The sequence below is a fragment of the Grampus griseus genome (genome assembly GCF_964374135.1).
Source record: "Grampus griseus genome assembly, chromosome: 12".
In the NCBI taxonomy this organism is placed as follows: domain Eukaryota; kingdom Metazoa; phylum Chordata; class Mammalia; order Artiodactyla; family Delphinidae; genus Grampus; species Grampus griseus.
Window position 1 is genome coordinate 5,245,976 of NC_139006.1, and position 15,814 is coordinate 5,261,789.

The 15,814-nt window shown below is 60.6% G+C and overlaps 1 protein-coding gene across 2 annotated transcripts in view; it reads left to right on the plus strand.

Moving 5' to 3' along the window:
- DHX37 (DEAH-box helicase 37) overlaps positions 1-15,751 on the plus strand; it is a 30,737-nt gene extending 14,986 nt beyond the window's left edge. The window contains exons 8-27 of one of the 2 annotated variants that reach the window (XM_082668395.1): positions 354-467; positions 3,151-3,252; positions 3,475-3,589; positions 4,174-4,269; positions 4,474-4,556; positions 5,121-5,253; positions 5,708-5,784; positions 6,107-6,339; positions 8,170-8,281; positions 9,647-9,753; positions 9,914-10,102; positions 10,522-10,646; positions 10,745-10,861; positions 12,122-12,294; positions 13,455-13,569; positions 13,694-13,831; positions 14,031-14,125; positions 14,216-14,289; positions 14,958-15,055; positions 15,211-15,751. In XM_082668395.1, coding sequence (XP_082524521.1) covers positions 354-467; positions 3,151-3,252; positions 3,475-3,589; positions 4,174-4,269; positions 4,474-4,556; positions 5,121-5,253; positions 5,708-5,784; positions 6,107-6,339; positions 8,170-8,281; positions 9,647-9,753; positions 9,914-10,102; positions 10,522-10,646; positions 10,745-10,861; positions 12,122-12,294; positions 13,455-13,569; positions 13,694-13,831; positions 14,031-14,125; positions 14,216-14,289; positions 14,958-15,055; positions 15,211-15,296 — 2,382 coding nt within the window. In that variant the 3' untranslated portion in view covers positions 15,297-15,751. Of the gene's footprint in view, positions 1-353; positions 468-3,150; positions 3,253-3,474; positions 3,590-4,173; positions 4,270-4,473; positions 4,557-5,120; positions 5,254-5,707; positions 5,785-6,106; positions 6,340-8,169; positions 8,282-9,646; positions 9,754-9,913; positions 10,103-10,521; positions 10,647-10,744; positions 10,862-11,003; positions 11,805-12,121; positions 12,295-13,454; positions 13,570-13,693; positions 13,832-14,030; positions 14,126-14,215; positions 14,290-14,957; positions 15,056-15,210 lie in introns of those variants that run through there. The other variant, XM_082668396.1, reaches the window with a different exon arrangement.
- Positions 15,752-15,814: the final 63 nt, after the last annotated feature.

Sequence of the window (15,814 nt, forward strand, 5' to 3'; positions counted from 1 at the left end):
GCATCTGCATTTGGTAGCTCAGCTCTAAGAGATCGTAGCTGTCTTTTCTCTAGAAATTTCTCTGCCAGGGCCCAGGCCCCATGCTGTGTACTTTACAGATAGTAATTGTCATCGAAACTTCACCATTGACCCCGTGAGATGGGTCCCGTTGTCCCATTTGACAGATGAAGAAAGAGGCCTGGGAGGTGAAGCAGCTGGCCCGGGGTCATAGGCCAGGACTCCCCGCAGGCCAAGTGCTCTCAGATCTGTGCTGGCTACCAGAGGGGCTCCTTGAGCAGGCACCTTGGGGTGCACAGTGACCCTGGGGTGCTCAGGCCCGGCTGGCTGGCCTCACCCCCGACCTCCCCCACCAGGACTTCCTGCTGCTCAAGTACAAGGTGGTGGTCATTGACGAAGCCCACGAGAGGAGCGTGTACACTGACATCCTCATCGGCCTCCTGTCCCGCATAGTGTGTCTCCGGGAGAAGGTAGGTGAGGGTGCCGGGGAGCCCCGAGTCCCAGGCCACGGCTCCCACAGCCCACGGCGGTCTACACCCAGGCTGCTGCCGTGAGAGGGTCTCCCGGGACAGGACCTCCCAGGCCCGGTGCTGGGCTGCGGGTCTTGGTGTAAACAGACCTTGTGTGGTCCCTGTCCTGGGTCCAACCTCATCCACTGTGACCCTTCCCTCTGTCCAGAGCAACAGGCTCAAGCAAGGAGACCGTGGTGGGCCAGGCTCCACTGCAGCCGGCTCTGAGACGCCAGCCGGGTCTTCGGAACCCGCAGCGCTGGTGGGGCCACCCAGCCAAGCCCTTACGCTCCACGTGCTCTGAGATGCTTGCCCTGCGCCCGGCCTGGGGTCTGCCTCTGCCTGCATCTCCCCCACGCCAGGTCAGGCAGGGGCGGACGTCAGAGGGCTGCTGCCCTGGGGTGGGAGCTCTGTGGAGCAGTCCTGTGCTGGCCCCTGCCAGCCCCGCCGAGAGGTCAGCACTTCACCACGCCCAGAACCTTTATCAAGTAGACATCCGGTCCGTGTGTGCTGTGTGCCAGGCACCGAGCACATCACGGTGAACAGGACAGAGGCTCCTGCCTTTGTGGGGTTTCCATTTTCATGAGGGCAACTGACAGTAAGCAAACTCAGGAAACCTGTGAGCTGGTGACGGACAAAGCCGGGGAGAGGGGGCAGTGCCAGGCAGAAGGTGGAGGGTTGGTAGTGAGAGAAGACTCACTGAGAGGGTGACCTTTGAGTGGGGGCCTGGAGGAAGTGAGTGAGTGAGGAGGGGTACTGGTGGGAGGAGATTCTGAGAACTGAGAATAGCCGGTGCAAAGGCCCTGGGGCAGGTGTTATCCTGATACCTTGGTGGGGGGGTTGGGACTTTATTTTACATAATGGATGCCCTTACAGTGTACGATTCAGTGGTTTTTAGCATATTCAGAGTTGTTATATCATCACCACGATGGACTTTAAAATATTTCTGTCACCCTGAAAAGAAGCCCTGTGCCCTTTGGCTGTCACCCCGTCCTCCTGCACTCCCCCATCTCCAGGCGTCCGTCAGGGCGCTTTCTGTCTCTGTGGATTTACCTAGTCTGGGTATTTCATGTAAGGGAAAAGACACAACATGTGGCCTTTTGTGACTGGCCTCTTTCACTTGGCACATTTTCTCAGTTCATCTCCATTGTGGCCTGTGTCAGCGCTTCCTTCCTTTTCATGGCTGAGTCATCATGTGTGGAGGGACCACATTTCATGTATCCATTCATCTGTTGGAGGACAGTTGGGCTCTTTCCGCGTTTTGGCTCTCGTGAACGTCCGTGTCCGGGTCTCCGTGTGGACTTGCTTCCTTTCTCTTGGGTCTGTGCCCAGGAGCAGAGCTGCCAGGCCCCATGGGAGCTCTGCGTTTAACCATTTCAACCATCCCAGACCATCTTCCGCAGCGGCTGCGTCCCTTATGTTCCTGCCAGCAGGGTACAGGCTGCCAGTTCACGTCCTCGCCCACGCTTGGGACTTCCCGTGATTGTAGTCCTCGCCATGGTCTGGATTTGTGTGTTGAGGCCTGTCAGGCAGCCTAGGGTGGCGGAGCGGAGTGAGGGAGGTGGGGAGAACAGGAGATGCAGGGAGGTACGCGGGCTGGGGCAGACAGGGAGGTTGCTGCAGGAAGGAGACGGGGCCTTTGGTCTGCGCCGTGCCTCTCACCTTGGCTTCTGTTCGCCGAAAACGCTGAACTTCGGGGTTTGGACCTTACGAGCCTCAGAGGACAGCTTCCAAGGGCTCGAGAGCAGAGCCCGCCGGGGGCACAGTAGGTGCTGCCTAGGGGGCTGGGAACCAGGCACCCGCCACCGCAGTCACAACGTCGAGGGGGAGGGAGGGCTGAGACCACCACACCCATTGTGCCGGTGTGCCCGGTGGACCCCAGGCTCGGCCCTCCCGTCTCGTCTCACACCATCAGAGCTTGACTTGGAGGAATCTTTTTTTCATTCCTTTTGGCCACGCCGCACGGCTTGCGGGGATCTTAGCTCCCTGACCAGGGATTGAACCCACGCCCTCGGCAGTGAAAGCACTGAGTCCTAACTACTGGACCACCGGGGAAGTCCCTCGGGGCTATTTTTTTTTTTTAATAAATTAATTAATTTGTTTATTTTTGGCTGCACTGGGTCTTCGTTGCTGCGCGTGGGCTTTCTCTAGCTGCGGCGAGCAGGTCTACTCTTCATTGCGGTGCGCGGGCTTCTCATTGCGGTGGCTTCTCTTGTTGTGGAGCATGGGCTCTCGGCTCACGGGCTTCAGTAGTTGTGGCACACGGGCTCAGTAGTCGTGGCTCTTGGGCTCTAGAGCGCAGGCTCAGTAGTCGTGGCTCATGGGCTTAGTTGCTCCGCGGCATGTGGGATCTTCCCAGACGAGGGCTCGAACCCGTGTCCCCAGCATTGGCAGGCGGATTCTTAACCACTGCGCCACCAGGGAAGTCCCTTTGGGGGTATCTTAAGGGCTCCTTTAACAAGCCACTGCCGCCCACTTCTTTCTTAGATCTTTGGCAACCAGAAAGAGGATTGAAGATTGAGACGAGGTGGGGCTGGAGGGAGGCCAGGAGGGCAGGGCAGGTCTCCCCCAAGGGCTCCCCCTGCCCCCCATCAGTGTTCCTGACCCCGGGCGGCTATGGGTTCCCGGGTCTGTCGTCCCCCAGAGGCACTTGCCGCTGAAGCTGCTCATCATGTCGGCCACGCTGCGGGTGGAGGACTTCACCCAGAACCAGCGGCTCTTCGCCCAGCCGCCCCCCGTCATCAAGGTACCGCCCAGGCCGGGGTCTCAGGGTGCCGGGGGAGGCCGGGCCCCTCTGTCGACTGCGACAGAGCGCAGGACGCCTGCTGCGGGGGAGGTGGGTGGGATCGTAGCACCAAACGGAGACCTTCGTGGTCAGAGAGTTCAGGGAAGGGGAGGGCCCGGGCCTGGGCTCAGGTCACCCCTGACCCCCGACCCCGACCCCGTGCTTCCCTGGGCGTCCTCGTAGGTCGAGTCCCGGCAGTTCCCGGTGACCGTGCATTTTAACAAGCGGACGCCGCTGGACGACTACAGTGGGGAGTGCTTCCGAAAGGTCTGCAAGATCCATCGCCTGCTGCCCGCAGGTGAGGCCCCGGCCGGGAGGAGGCAGCGGGACTCGGGGTCACTCGGCCTCGCTGTGCCTCAGCGTCGTCACTGGTCCAGAGCGCTCACAGCACCTGCCCTGCCGTGTTCCGCCCCAAGGATCACGAGGCTTCAGGGACTAACTGGGTGGGGGTGAGGGGGTGGAGGGTGCCTTTTGTCCCCACAGACGCAGGGCAGGTGAACAGGTGTGTCCCACCTGAGTCTCACTCCTGACCCCCTCACAGTTCTCACCATATCCCCGTGGCACGTGCTCCATTAGTTCCGTTCACCAGGTGGTGGACCCTTGGGTTGCTCCCACTTCCCCGGAGGAGAGCTGCTTTCCCCGTGTTTTGGGCTCATAGCGGGGGATGGGATGCCGGCTCCCACGGCAACTGTTGAGCTCCTTGTCCCAGCGCCCTCGGTGTGCGGGCAGCTGCCCGTTGCTTGTCTGGGCCTCTGCAGCCCTGGTTTGATCAGCACTTCCTTGCGCCCCAGCTCTCAGATCAAGGCCTGGCACACGGTCACGGCCAAGGCAGCGTCTGCTGCGTGAACGAGCGGGTCACGGCGGGGCTGGTTCTCCCCACAGGCGGCATCCTGGTGTTCCTGACGGGGCAGGCAGAGGTGCACGCGCTGTGCCGCAGGCTGAGGAGAGCCTTCCCGGTCGCCAGGCCCAGGCCTCCAGGTAAGCCCAAGCTGAAGCCCCTCACCCAGGAGGCTGCGGGCGGTCAGCCTGGGCTTCGGAGCCTCCCCGGAGAGAGCCGGCCCTCTGCCCGCCTTCCCATCCCCCCAGTGCATGGTGATAGATGCAGTGACCCTACCCGGGACCCTGATGACCTGGCACCAGCCACAAGATGGCCTGCTCCCTAACTTGCTCATCTTTTCCCAGAAAAAGACGATCAGAAAGATTCGGTAGAAGAAACACGGAGGTTTAAGAAGTCGCAGGCTCGGGCAAGGAAGGCCAAGGCCACAGTACGTAGAGGCCAGAGGGGGCAGCTCAGGCTCTGCAGCCGCCTGGTCCATGTGGTGGCCGCTAGCCCTGTATGGCTGCACAGATGTAAATTTAATTAAAACCAAATAAAATTAAGATTCAAGTCCTCAGTCGTGTTAGACACACCTGGGGCTGTGGGTGGCCTTGCTGGGCAGCAGGGGTCTAGAACCTTCCTGCCGTGGAGGGAGGGGTTGACTGGTGCCGCTCTGGAGGCTGCAGGGTGGGCTGCGACTTAAAACATTCCAGGCTCCCGGTACTGGGGGCCTGGAGGAAGTTTCTGGAAGGCCCAGCCCCGAGCCCTGAGCAGGGCCTGCGTGGATGCCCAGGGCAGTGGTCTCAGGGCTGCACGTGTGTTAGCTCATAGCGTCCTCACGGCAGCCCTTCGAGAAGTCCCGTGATCATCCCCAGCTCTTAGATGAGGACACCGACGCAGGACGGGGCCGAGTGACCTGCCCAGGGTCACGTGGCCGCAGGCGCTGCTCGCAATGCCGCTCTCTACGCAGGGTCCCTCGCAGCCCGCGGTGCTGATGTCTTGTTTACCGTAGACGCTGCCCCAGATCAGTTTGGACAATTACTCGGTGTTGCCAGCGGGCGGAGGTGACGAGGACAGGGAAATGGACGAGGAGTCCCTGGGCTCCGACCTGGACCTGGACTTAGGGGACGACGGGACGGACGGAGGTGGGACCCGCCGCGGCCTCTGCTCCCACCGCATGGGCTTGGGTCGAGCGATGGGCCCTCTCCAGCAACGAGCCCCAGGGGAGCTGGGGTTCCTGCTTGCTCTGCCCCCTGCTGTCCCCTGAGCTCCTGAAACCGCCTGACACAGAGGAGGCCCTCAGGTCTCTGTTGTGCCGGTTGTAATGGGGGCGCCAACCCTGGGCTTGGCTTTGCTGGGTGAACGCAGGCCTTGGGGGTTTGCGGGGGGGCAGAATCAAGCCCTTAGGGGTCCCCACACAGGGCCTGGGACTCTTCCGAGGAGGAGAGGCTGCAGCGTGGCTGGCTTTGCCGACCCTCTCTGCCAGTGCCCAGGGTTGAGCCCTGGCAGCGGGGCTGCAGGGGGGCCTCCCCGGCGGAGCGGGCAGGGTTGCTGGGCAGCAGGGGAGCTGGGAGCCGCAGGCCTCTGCCTCCCCTGCAGGTGAGCAGCCCGATGCCTCGCTTCCCCTCCATGTGCTCCCTCTCTACTCTTTGCTGGCCCCGGAGAAGCAGGCGCAGGTAACCGTGCGGGGCCTGGGACGGATGCCCGGTGGGGAGCGCCCAGAGGCGTTGAGGTGGGAGCAGGTCAGGCGCCGGGTCACCCTCTCCGTCAGCTGTCTGATCAGCGCCCCAGACTTTTGAGAGGGTATTGGGATCTCCTGCTCGGAGGACGGAAACGCTTCCCTCATTTAGTTGGGGAGCAGTGGCCCAAGGCGAGGAGAGTCACCTCCAGGCCCTGCCCCGCCTGGCTGACTTCTTCTGACCTCTGTCCCACAAATTCTTCCCTGACTCTGGTGGGACAAAGGTCAATTTTATTGTTGCTCCCGTCCCCGCATCCTAGGTCTTCCAACCTCCCCCAGAGGGGACACGGCTGTGTGTTGTGGCCACCAATGTGGCCGAGACGTCCCTCACCATCCCAGGCATCAAGTACGTGGTGGACTGTGGAAAGGTCAAGAAGCGGTACTACGACCGTGTCACCGGCGTGTCCTCCTTCCGCATCACCTGGGTCTCCCAGGCCTCGGCCGATCAGCGGGCAGGACGTGCGGGCCGGACGGAGCCCGGCCACTGCTACAGGTGGGGCTCCCGGGGGCCCCTCCAGTGACGTTGGGGCCACTGTGCAGTGGTCACCCACCCAGGGGCGAGGAAAGGGGGGTCCCGTGTCCCGCTGGAAGCCGTCCTTCGCACCCCCTTTTCTGTTGGCTTTCAGGCACTTGTGTTATTTCTTTATTCTGCTGACGTCAGGCCCTGTGTTTTTCAGCACCTCGATTTTTGTTTTGTTTTATTAACACCTTTTTTGAGGTAAAGTTCACATACCATAAAACTCACCATTTAAAGTGTGCAATTCTGTGGGTTTTAGTATATTTACAGTGTTGTGCAGCCATCGCCACCATTAATTTTTAAACGTTCTCTTCACCCCCAAAGAGACCGCATTTATCAGTTGTACCCATTGATCAGTTTCTCCCTGCATCTCCCTACCACTCCCAACCCACCAGCGCCCGGCAGCCACTCATCTACTTCCTATCTCTACGGACGTGCTCATTCTGGACATTTTCCCTAAATGGAATCGGACAATATGTGACCTTTCGTGTGTGGCTTCTTTCACTCAGCATCATGTTTTCAAGGTTCATCCACACTGTTGCCTGTGTCAGTGCTTCATTCCTTTTAATGGCTGAGTAACATGCGTTGGCGTGGAGGGACCACATCTCACTGTCCATTCATCTGTGGATAGACTCTTGGGTTGCGTCCACATTTTGTCCACTGTGAATAGTGCTGCCGTGAACACTCATGTACAAGTATTTGAACGTCTGTTCCCATGCCTCTCGGGTGTATACCTAGGAGTAGAATTGCTGAGTTGTACGATGACTCTGTGTTTCACATTTTGAGGAACGACCAGACTGTTTTCCACGGCGGCTACTCCATTTTATCTATACATTCTCACCAGCAGCGTGCGAAGGTTCTAATTCCTCCACATCTCACCAATGCTCGCTATTTTCTACTTTATAAAAATGAAAGTACGAGGTGGTATCTCACAGGGGTCTTGGTTTGCATTTCTCTAATGACGTTGAGCATCTTTTCACGTGCTTACGGGCCATTTGTGTGTGTTCTCTGGAGGGATGTCTATTCAGATCCATCATTTCTTTTTTTCTTGTTATAGTATTTGTTATTTTATTTTATTTACTTACTTGGTTGTGCCAGGTCTTAGTTGCGACAGGCGGGCTCCATAGGCAGGCTCTTTAGTTGAGGCTCGTGGGCTCCTTAGTTGTGGCTCGTGGACTCCATAGTTGTGGCATGTGAACTCTTAGTTGCGGCATGCATGTGGGATCTAGTTCCCTGACCAGGGATCGAACCTGGGCACCCTGCATTGGGAGCGCTGAGTCTTAAACACTGTGCCACCAGGGGAGTCCCTATCGTTTACTTTTCAGTCAGGTGGTTTGTGTTTTGATTGGTGGGTTGTAAGTGTTCTTTCTGTAATCCTAGTGCTGGGTCCTTGTCAGAGGCATCATTGCAAATATTTTCTCCCAGTCTGTATGCTGGGTTTTATTTGTTTGTTTTCAATAGCTGTATGCTGTTCTTTTCAACGTTGCTTTACGTTACAAAAGAAAAGAAAATTGAGAAACTATGCCAAGAAAACTCGTAAGCAATAACGTAGTTAAAACGTCCCGAGTGCCGTGTGCCAGGCAGTTCTAAGCAGTCTTATGTGAAGATACCTGAAGTATCTTCACCAATCCCAACGGGGCAGCTGCTATGTTCGCCCATTTCACAGATGAGGAAAGTGAGGCAGGAAGAGGGTAAACCCCTTGCCTAGTGAAGTGGTGGAGTCAAGATTCAACGCCAGGTAGCTGGGCTGAGTTTCTTCCTTATTCACTTAACATTTCCTAGTCTCTCGTGCTTCCTTCTGTTCAGACTGTATTCATCTGCGGTTTTCGGGGACTTTGAGAAGTTCCCCCCTCCTGAAATCACCCGGAGACCTGTCGAAGACTTGACCCTTCAGATGAAAGCTCTCAACATTGAAAAGGTCAGTTGCAGCCCTAGCCCTGCCATCACCCCACTGATCTGCCAGGGTACCAGTGTCTGGTCTGGGGGGCAAGGGCGACCCCAGCCCCTCACGGGCTGTTCCTCCTTCCCTGCGGCCCAGGAAGCTCGAGGAGCTGAGCCCTGTGGTGCTTGCCCAGCCCCCTGCCGGTTTCTTGTGGGCCCCCCACCTCCTCAGTGCTGCACCCACTGAGTGTGTCCAGGGGTGCCCGCCTCTGCCTTGCTCCGGGAGGGCTGGCGCAGGCAGAGAGGACCGCCCCCGTCAGCAGTCAGTCCCAGCCCTCGCTTCCCCCCAGCCCCTGACACCCACGAGGCTGCTTTCTTGCTGTCCCTACGGATTGTACATTTTGGACGGTTCATAAAAATGGAATCATATGATATTTGTCCTTTTTTGTCTGGCTTCTCTCACTCAGCATCGTGGTTTGTTTTTTTCGGGGGTTTTTTAGCCAATGTAAACGTCATTTATCAGTTCAGTACACAGTAAGATGATAGAAAAGATAGGATCATGCTTTTCATTGCTAAAAGTTTTTACATTAGTTATGTTTGGTATTTTATTTTCAGTGTCAAAGAACCTAGCTGACAGTTTGAATCAGAGTCAGTTTATTTCAGCAAATATTATAAATCGATACGTGTTTTATATTTCTGTTGTTTGGACCATCCACAGCTGAACTTAGCAGCGTTGTGTTTTAAAGGTTCGTCCACACTGTAGCACGTGTCAGAATTTCGTTCATTTTTATGACTGAGTCACACTCCATCGTAGGGATGGACGCTGGTTTATCCACCTATCGATGGATATCTGGGTTGTCCCCACCTTTTGGCTGCCGTGCCTAGTGGCGCTGTGAACATCTGTGTACAGATGCTTATTTTAATGCTTGTTTTGAGTTGGTCGCTCTAAGGTGCCACCCTCCCTGACCCCGGTCACTCCCTGTCCCTGATCTGTCCCCTGATCATCTCACTGTCTGGGCACATTTTCTCCTGTGATGACGTTTATTCTCGTGTATACTCACTGGTCGTCTGCGGCCCCTTCTGGCTGAATGAAAGCTCAATGGAGGCTGAGTCCTCGTCTTGTTTTTCTCTATCTCCATCGCCAAGAACAGCCTCTGGTGCACACGAGGTGCTCAGTACATGCTTCTGAGTGAGTGGATGATGTGAATGAATGAAGGAAGAGGGCCTGTGGAGTTTCCCCGGCACGTGGACTTTGCGTGTGTCCAGGCCCCCGTGTCCCATGTTCTGAGCGTGAGTGGTGCTCGGAGGGCAGGCGGTAGGAGCCCCGTCCTCCTGCCAGGCCTGGTCCCCTGCTTCCTCCTCCGCATTCACCTGTCTCCTGCCATGTCTCCCTGTGTCCCAGGTCATCAACTTCCCCTTCCCGACGCCCCCGTCCGTGGAGGCCCTCATCGCCGCCGAGGAGCTGCTGATCGCACTGGGTGCCCTGCAGGCGCCCCCCAAAACAGAAAGGTAGGGCAGGAGCTCGGGGGAAGTGGGGAGCCCAGGGCCCGCCCCGTTCCCTGCCCTCTGCCCTCTGCCCTCTCCCAAGCTGGCCGAGCACCAGGCCTCTTGGTGCCGAAGGCTTCTCGTGGAGCCTTCCCCGCACCCATCACAGACCTCCATCCTCCAGGGTGAAGCAGCTGCAGAGGTCCCGGTGGAGCTGCCCCATCACTGAGCTGGGCAGGACCATGGCCACGTTCCCCGTGGCACCGCGCTACGCCAAGATGCTGGCGCTGAGCAGGCAACACGACTGCCTGCCGTACGCCATCACCATCGTGGCTGCCATGACGGTCCGGGAGCTGTTTGAGGAGCTGGACAGGTGGGGGCCGGGGACTGGGCATTCGGGGGCCGCCTGCCCTCGGCTGTGCCACAGTGTGGAGGCTGGCCTCCTGGGCATCACTGACCTGTTGAGTGGTCTTGTGCGAGACCCTTGCCGCCCTGCGCCTGGCAGTGTTCTCATCTCTACCGAGCTCTGTTTCTGTTTTTGTTTTTGTTTTTGGCCATGCTGTGTACCTTGTGGGATCTTAGTTCCCTGACCAGGGATCAAACCCATGCTCCCTGCAGTGGAAGCGCAAGAGTCCTAACCGCTGGACCGCCAGGGAATTCCCACGATCGTGGTCATGTTGATCAGTGACCCCACCAGGCATTTTTGGGCTCACCCTGGGTAACTGGCATGTTCCCTGCCTCTGCAGCCCTGCGCGGCCAGGGCAACAGCCTGGGTGCTGTGTGTGTTCGCAGGCCAGCTGCCAGCGACGAGGAGCTCGCCAGGCTGAAGGGCAAGCGGGCCCGGGTAGCCCAGATGAAGAGGATCTGGGCGGGGCAGGGAGCCTCTCTGAAACTCGGGGACCTTATGGTGCTGCTTGGTGAGTGCCCTGCATGGCGTGGAGTGTGGCTGGTGGGGAGGTCACGCGGGGTGGGACGGGGCAGCGAGAATGAGTGACGCCCGCCCCCCCATCCACAGGTGCCGTGGGAGCCTGCGAGTACGCGGGCTGCTCTCCCCAGTTCTGTGAGGCCAACGGTCTGCGGTATAGGGCCATGATGGAGATCCGGCGCCTGAGGGGCCAGCTGACCACTGCGGGTACGGCCCTGCGCCCAGCAGAGAACTTGACCCTGTTGACGTTTAAAGTCGCTTTTGAGCGACGTCACCCATGTACTGTCGATCTCCGTTATTCACAGAGTCCACATTTGCGAATTCACCTATTTGTTAAAATCTGTTTTAGTGCTCGCCACTTTGGTGATCCTTCGAGGACACGCACACGAGCAGGGCAGTGACATGTGCACGCTCTCCCGTCAGGCTGTCTGTCCGTCTCATCCTTTCCTTGGTGACATCCCTCTCGTCACCCTTTGTCCCGGCTCTGGCCTGGACCAGCTGCTGGCCGCACCTCCTGCCCAGCAACCTCGTGCAGGGGTCCCTGCTCCCGAGTAGGGTCCAGCCCTGGTTTGCTTCTCCAGCAGTGGAAGGGGCCCCTCTTGTTGGAGTCGGGGAGCAGCAGACGGTTCAGCCCCTGCTTTCCGCTCCTGTTGGTCTGAGTGGTGGTGGGGACCGGACCCATTTGAAGCCACATCAGGGCTGGGCATGGGTGGCAGGTCTTCTGCGTCCTGTCCGTGTTCTGCCTTCTTCCTGTTTCTTTCCTCTTCTCTCGCTTTTTAAGTTAAACAACATAGGTGTCACTGAAGGTTTTGTAGGGAAGACAGATTTACATTGCAAACCTCAGAACAGAAAGCCCTGGACTTCCCCGGCGGTCCAGTGGTTAGGACCCCATGCTTCCACTGTAGGGCCACGGGTTCGGTCCCCAGTCGGGGAGCGAAGCCCGCTCTCCCCACCTGCGTCCCCCGTCCTGCTCCTCTCATTTTGTCCCTGCCGCCTCCTCCCGCCACAAGCAGCAGGGCCCAAAGCCCCGCCTCCTTTCTCCCCACCTGCCACGTGTTCCAGAGCTTCAAATCCTTCTCGTGCAGAGGAAGGAGGCCTCGCCCTGCGTCTCGCGCCTGGGCTCGGCAGCGCAGGGCCCTCGAGGGGAGAGGTGGCCTCCACACTTGTCCTGCTCAGAGAGCGTGACTCGTCTGTCACGTCTCCTGGCTGGGCGTGCTCCCTGCCCCAAGGCCGACAGGGAGTCAAGTGCGAGCTCTCGCAGCAGCACGGTCCGCCGCCCGCAAGGGAATTGGGGTTCGTCCCGAGGACGAGGCAGGCATGGGTGTGGGTGGGCATCCTCGGTGGCCGGGGGCCGAGATGCGCAGGTCGCTGAGGCCAGAGCTCTGAGCTGATCAGTGTAGGGCCTTCCAGAAGGCCGGGCGGAGCCAGCCCCCGCCTCGCCTTCCTCACGCCTCGGTCTGCCCCCAGTCAACACCATGTGCCCCGAGGCCGGGCTCTTCGTGGACCCCAAGATGCAGCCGCCTTCCGAGAGCCAGGTGACCTACCTGCGGCAGATCGTGACGGCCGGCCTGGGTGACCACCTGGCCCGCAGGGTCCAGAGTGAGGACCTGCTGGACGACAAGTGGAAGAACGCCTACAAGGTTGGACGCTGGCTCGGGGATGGGCAGCAGGGCAGTCGCTGCGCCCGGGCCCCCCGCCCTCCCTGCCCTCCGTCTCACGTCCTGGCAGCTGGGGCACTCCAGACGCCCAGCTCTGGGCAACATCAGGACGCCTGTGAGGGGCAGCTGCAGGCACCCTTGGGTGTGGGTGGGCCTATCCTCCCGGGTCACGGGTCCCACTGCCTCTGGGAAGGCCCCACCCAGGGCCGAGGTGGGGTGACGGTGCAGCCGCTTCTCCCTTGGGCGTGAGCTTCACCCCAGCTTCACTGAATGGAGATGGAAGCACACCTCATACAACTGGCCGCTGTAAAGTGTACAGTTCAGGGGGTTTTAGTCCATTCAGAGTTGTGCGCCCAGCACCACAAGTAATTCGGAACGTGTCTATGGCCCCAAAAGGCTCCGGATGGCCACTGTGGCCGCCCCCCGTTGCCTCTGGGTCCCCCCACCCCCCATCCCCTCTGGGTCCCCCCACCCCGCGGATCTGTCCCCTGGGTCCCCCCACCCCGCGGATCTGTCCCCTGGGTCCCCCCACCCGCGAGTCTGCCCTCTGGGTCCCCCCACCCCCCATCCCCTCTGGGTCCCCCCACCCACGGATCTGTCCCCTGGGTCCCCCCACCCCGCGGATCTGTCCCCTGGGTCCCCCCACCCCCCACCCGCGGATCTGTCCCCTGGGTCCCCCCACCCCCCACCCACGGATCTGTCCCCTGGGTCCCCCCACCCCCCACCCGCGGATCTGTCCCCTGGGTCCCCCCACCCGCGGATCTGTCCCCTGGGTCCCCCCACCCCCCACCCGCGGATCTGTCCCCTGGGTCCCCCCACCCCCCACCCCCCACCCTCTGTCTCTGTGGATTTGCTGTTCTACGCGTTTCACACGAGCGGACCCTCCATCCACCGCGTGGCCTCTCGCACTGGCTTCCTTCGCTCAGTGCTGCGCTTTTTGGCGGGTCGCGCTGCTGCCCGTGTCAGTACCTCTCACGGCAGGGTACGCGCTCCGTCGGCGGACACACGCCGCCAGGGTGGCCGTTCGCCGGTTGACGGATGCTCTCCTTTCCTGGCTGAGGGTGTGACTGGATTCGGGGGTCAGCCTCACCTGGCGCTCACGCATGCCCCAGGCTCACGCCCACCCGCCGTCTCTCTCGCAGACCCCCCTCCTCGACGACCCAGTCTTCATCCACCCCAGCTCCGTGCTCTTCAGGGAGCTCCCCGAGTTTGTGGTCTACCAGGAAATTGTGGAGACCACCAAGATGTACATGAAAGGTAGCGCAGCTGGCCAGCCCCTCGCCTGACCCGCGTGGCTCTGGTGAGCCGTGCCGCTGGGCCCTTGAGGGGAGAACCCACGAGCCTTCGCCGAGCCCCCAGCCCTTCTTTCCCGGGCCCCCAGGCGTCTCGACGGTGGAGGTGCAGTGGATCCCGGTGCTGCTGCCGTCTTACTGCCAGTTTGACAAGCCCCTTGAGGAGCCGCCCCCCGCCTACTGCCCCGAGAAGGGGCGGGTGCTGTGTCACCGGGCCAGCGTGTTCTGTGAGTCGGCGTGACTTCCCGGCGGCCTTGGGCTCCACTGGACACGTGGTCCCGCCTCCCGCGTGCCCTGGGCGGTGTGTGTGTCCTGCGCCGTGTCATCCCAGGCTGCGGGCCCCCTTGGCAGGCGGGGAGGGGACTGGCAGGGGAGGATGACGTGGGGCTCCATCGTGGCCCCTGCTCACCGGCTCACGCGCCCCAGGTCGCGTCGGCTGGCCGCTCCCCGCGGTCCAGGTGGATTTTCCGGAAGGCCTCGACTGCTACAAGCACTTTGCCCAGGTTCTGCTGGAGGGGCAGGTAGGCGACAGCTCCCTCGGCCCCTTCCTTGGCACCTTGGGTGGGACGTGAGCCCCAGATCTCTCACTCCATCCTGTGGTCTCTCCCCAGGTCTTCCACAAGCTGGCCTCGTACAAGGGCTGTTTGCTGTCCAGCCCCAGCACGATGCTGAAGACGTGGGCCAGGTACAGTCTCTCCCGGGGGCGTCGGCTCGGCAGGTGGTGGTGGAGGGAGCTGAGACTAGTGTCCTGGGGCCGCCGTAACAGATCCCCAGCCACTGAGGGCCTTAGGACGACAGGAGTCTCTTCTCTCGTGGCACTCCCGGGGACTCGGGGTGAGGCTGTGGGTCCAGGAGCCCCTGCCAGCCAAGTTCTCCAGCCAGCACTTGGTTCTGAGCATCCGCTCTGTGCCAAGCACATCCTCGTGTTAGGGTCGAGCCATGACCCTGTCCCGTGGCATGTCCCAGGGCAGGGAGGTTCTCCCCAAACAGAACTAATACAAGTGGCAGGGGTGGCACAGCTACGAAGGGTCAAAGCAGGATGTGGAGGTGAGGCGGCGGGCGGGCGGACTCAGTCAGGAAAGGCTGACGGAGCAGCGTCAGGGGAGGCAGGGCTGCGAGCCGGGCGGGAGTCTGGAGGAAGGTTCCAGATGGACAGGCACCGTGTGTGGGAGCAGCCTGGGCGGGCGGGTCAGAGGCAAGTGGTGGGAGGCGATGGAGTCTGGATCCTTCCATCCGGCCAGCACCCCCGGCCTGCTGGAGGGAAGGGGACTTCCTGCAGTTCCTGGGCAGGCCTGGCAGTGGTACCAGCGTGTGGGCCTCGTGACGCCCCACGTCCTGCCTCCCCACCCGCAGGCTGCAGCCCAGGACAGAGAGCCTCCTGAGAGCCCTTGTTGCTGAGAAAGCCGACTGCCGAGACGCCTTGCTGGCTGCTTGGAGGAAGAACCCCAAATGTGAGTCTGACCAGGAAGGGTGCCCCGTGGCGAGGGCATCGCGGGGGGAACAGGGTGGGGCCACCGAGGGAACCCAGGCTTAGCAGGAGGGTGTGCCCTGCGGCAGGCGGGCGGGCACAGAGCTGCTCTGACCGTCCTCCCTCCCACCCCTGCAGACCTGCTGGCCGAGTACTGTGAGTGGATCCCGCAGGCCGTGCACGCCAACGTCGAGAAAGCCTGGCCGCCCACTGCTGACTGCTGACCTGGTGCCGGCCGCAGGGCCGAGGACTGGCCTGCGGACCCAGGGGCCTGGCAGTGGCCGGTGTCCGCCATGGGCACCCTGACCCCAGACTGCGCCCAGCAGGCAGGTGGAGCCCCTGGACACCCGTGGTCGTCTTGGCTCGGTTCTCGGCACAGCTCGCTGTCGCCCTGGGCAGTCCCGCGCGGGGTGGCTTTTGTAACTCTTTATTACAGGGTGGGTCATGGTTTCATCTCCCATGCTGGTCCTGCTTTAAACGTGCTCTGTGGACGACATTAGTCCCTTGTAGAGCAGCAGGCGATCACGGGCCCTTCCTCCGCTCCCTGTTCCCTGCGGGTGTGGTGCACCCTGCCCACAGCCAGCGAGGTCCGCCAGGGCTCCCGCCGGCTCCTGTGGAGTGGGCGTCCCCTCCCCGGAGTCAGCTCCCCGCTGGCTACGTTGCTGTAATAAACCTTGACTGTGACAACAGGTGTATACCGCGTCTCCTGAGTTCTTTGGGCCAACCCCTGAACATGGGGGTG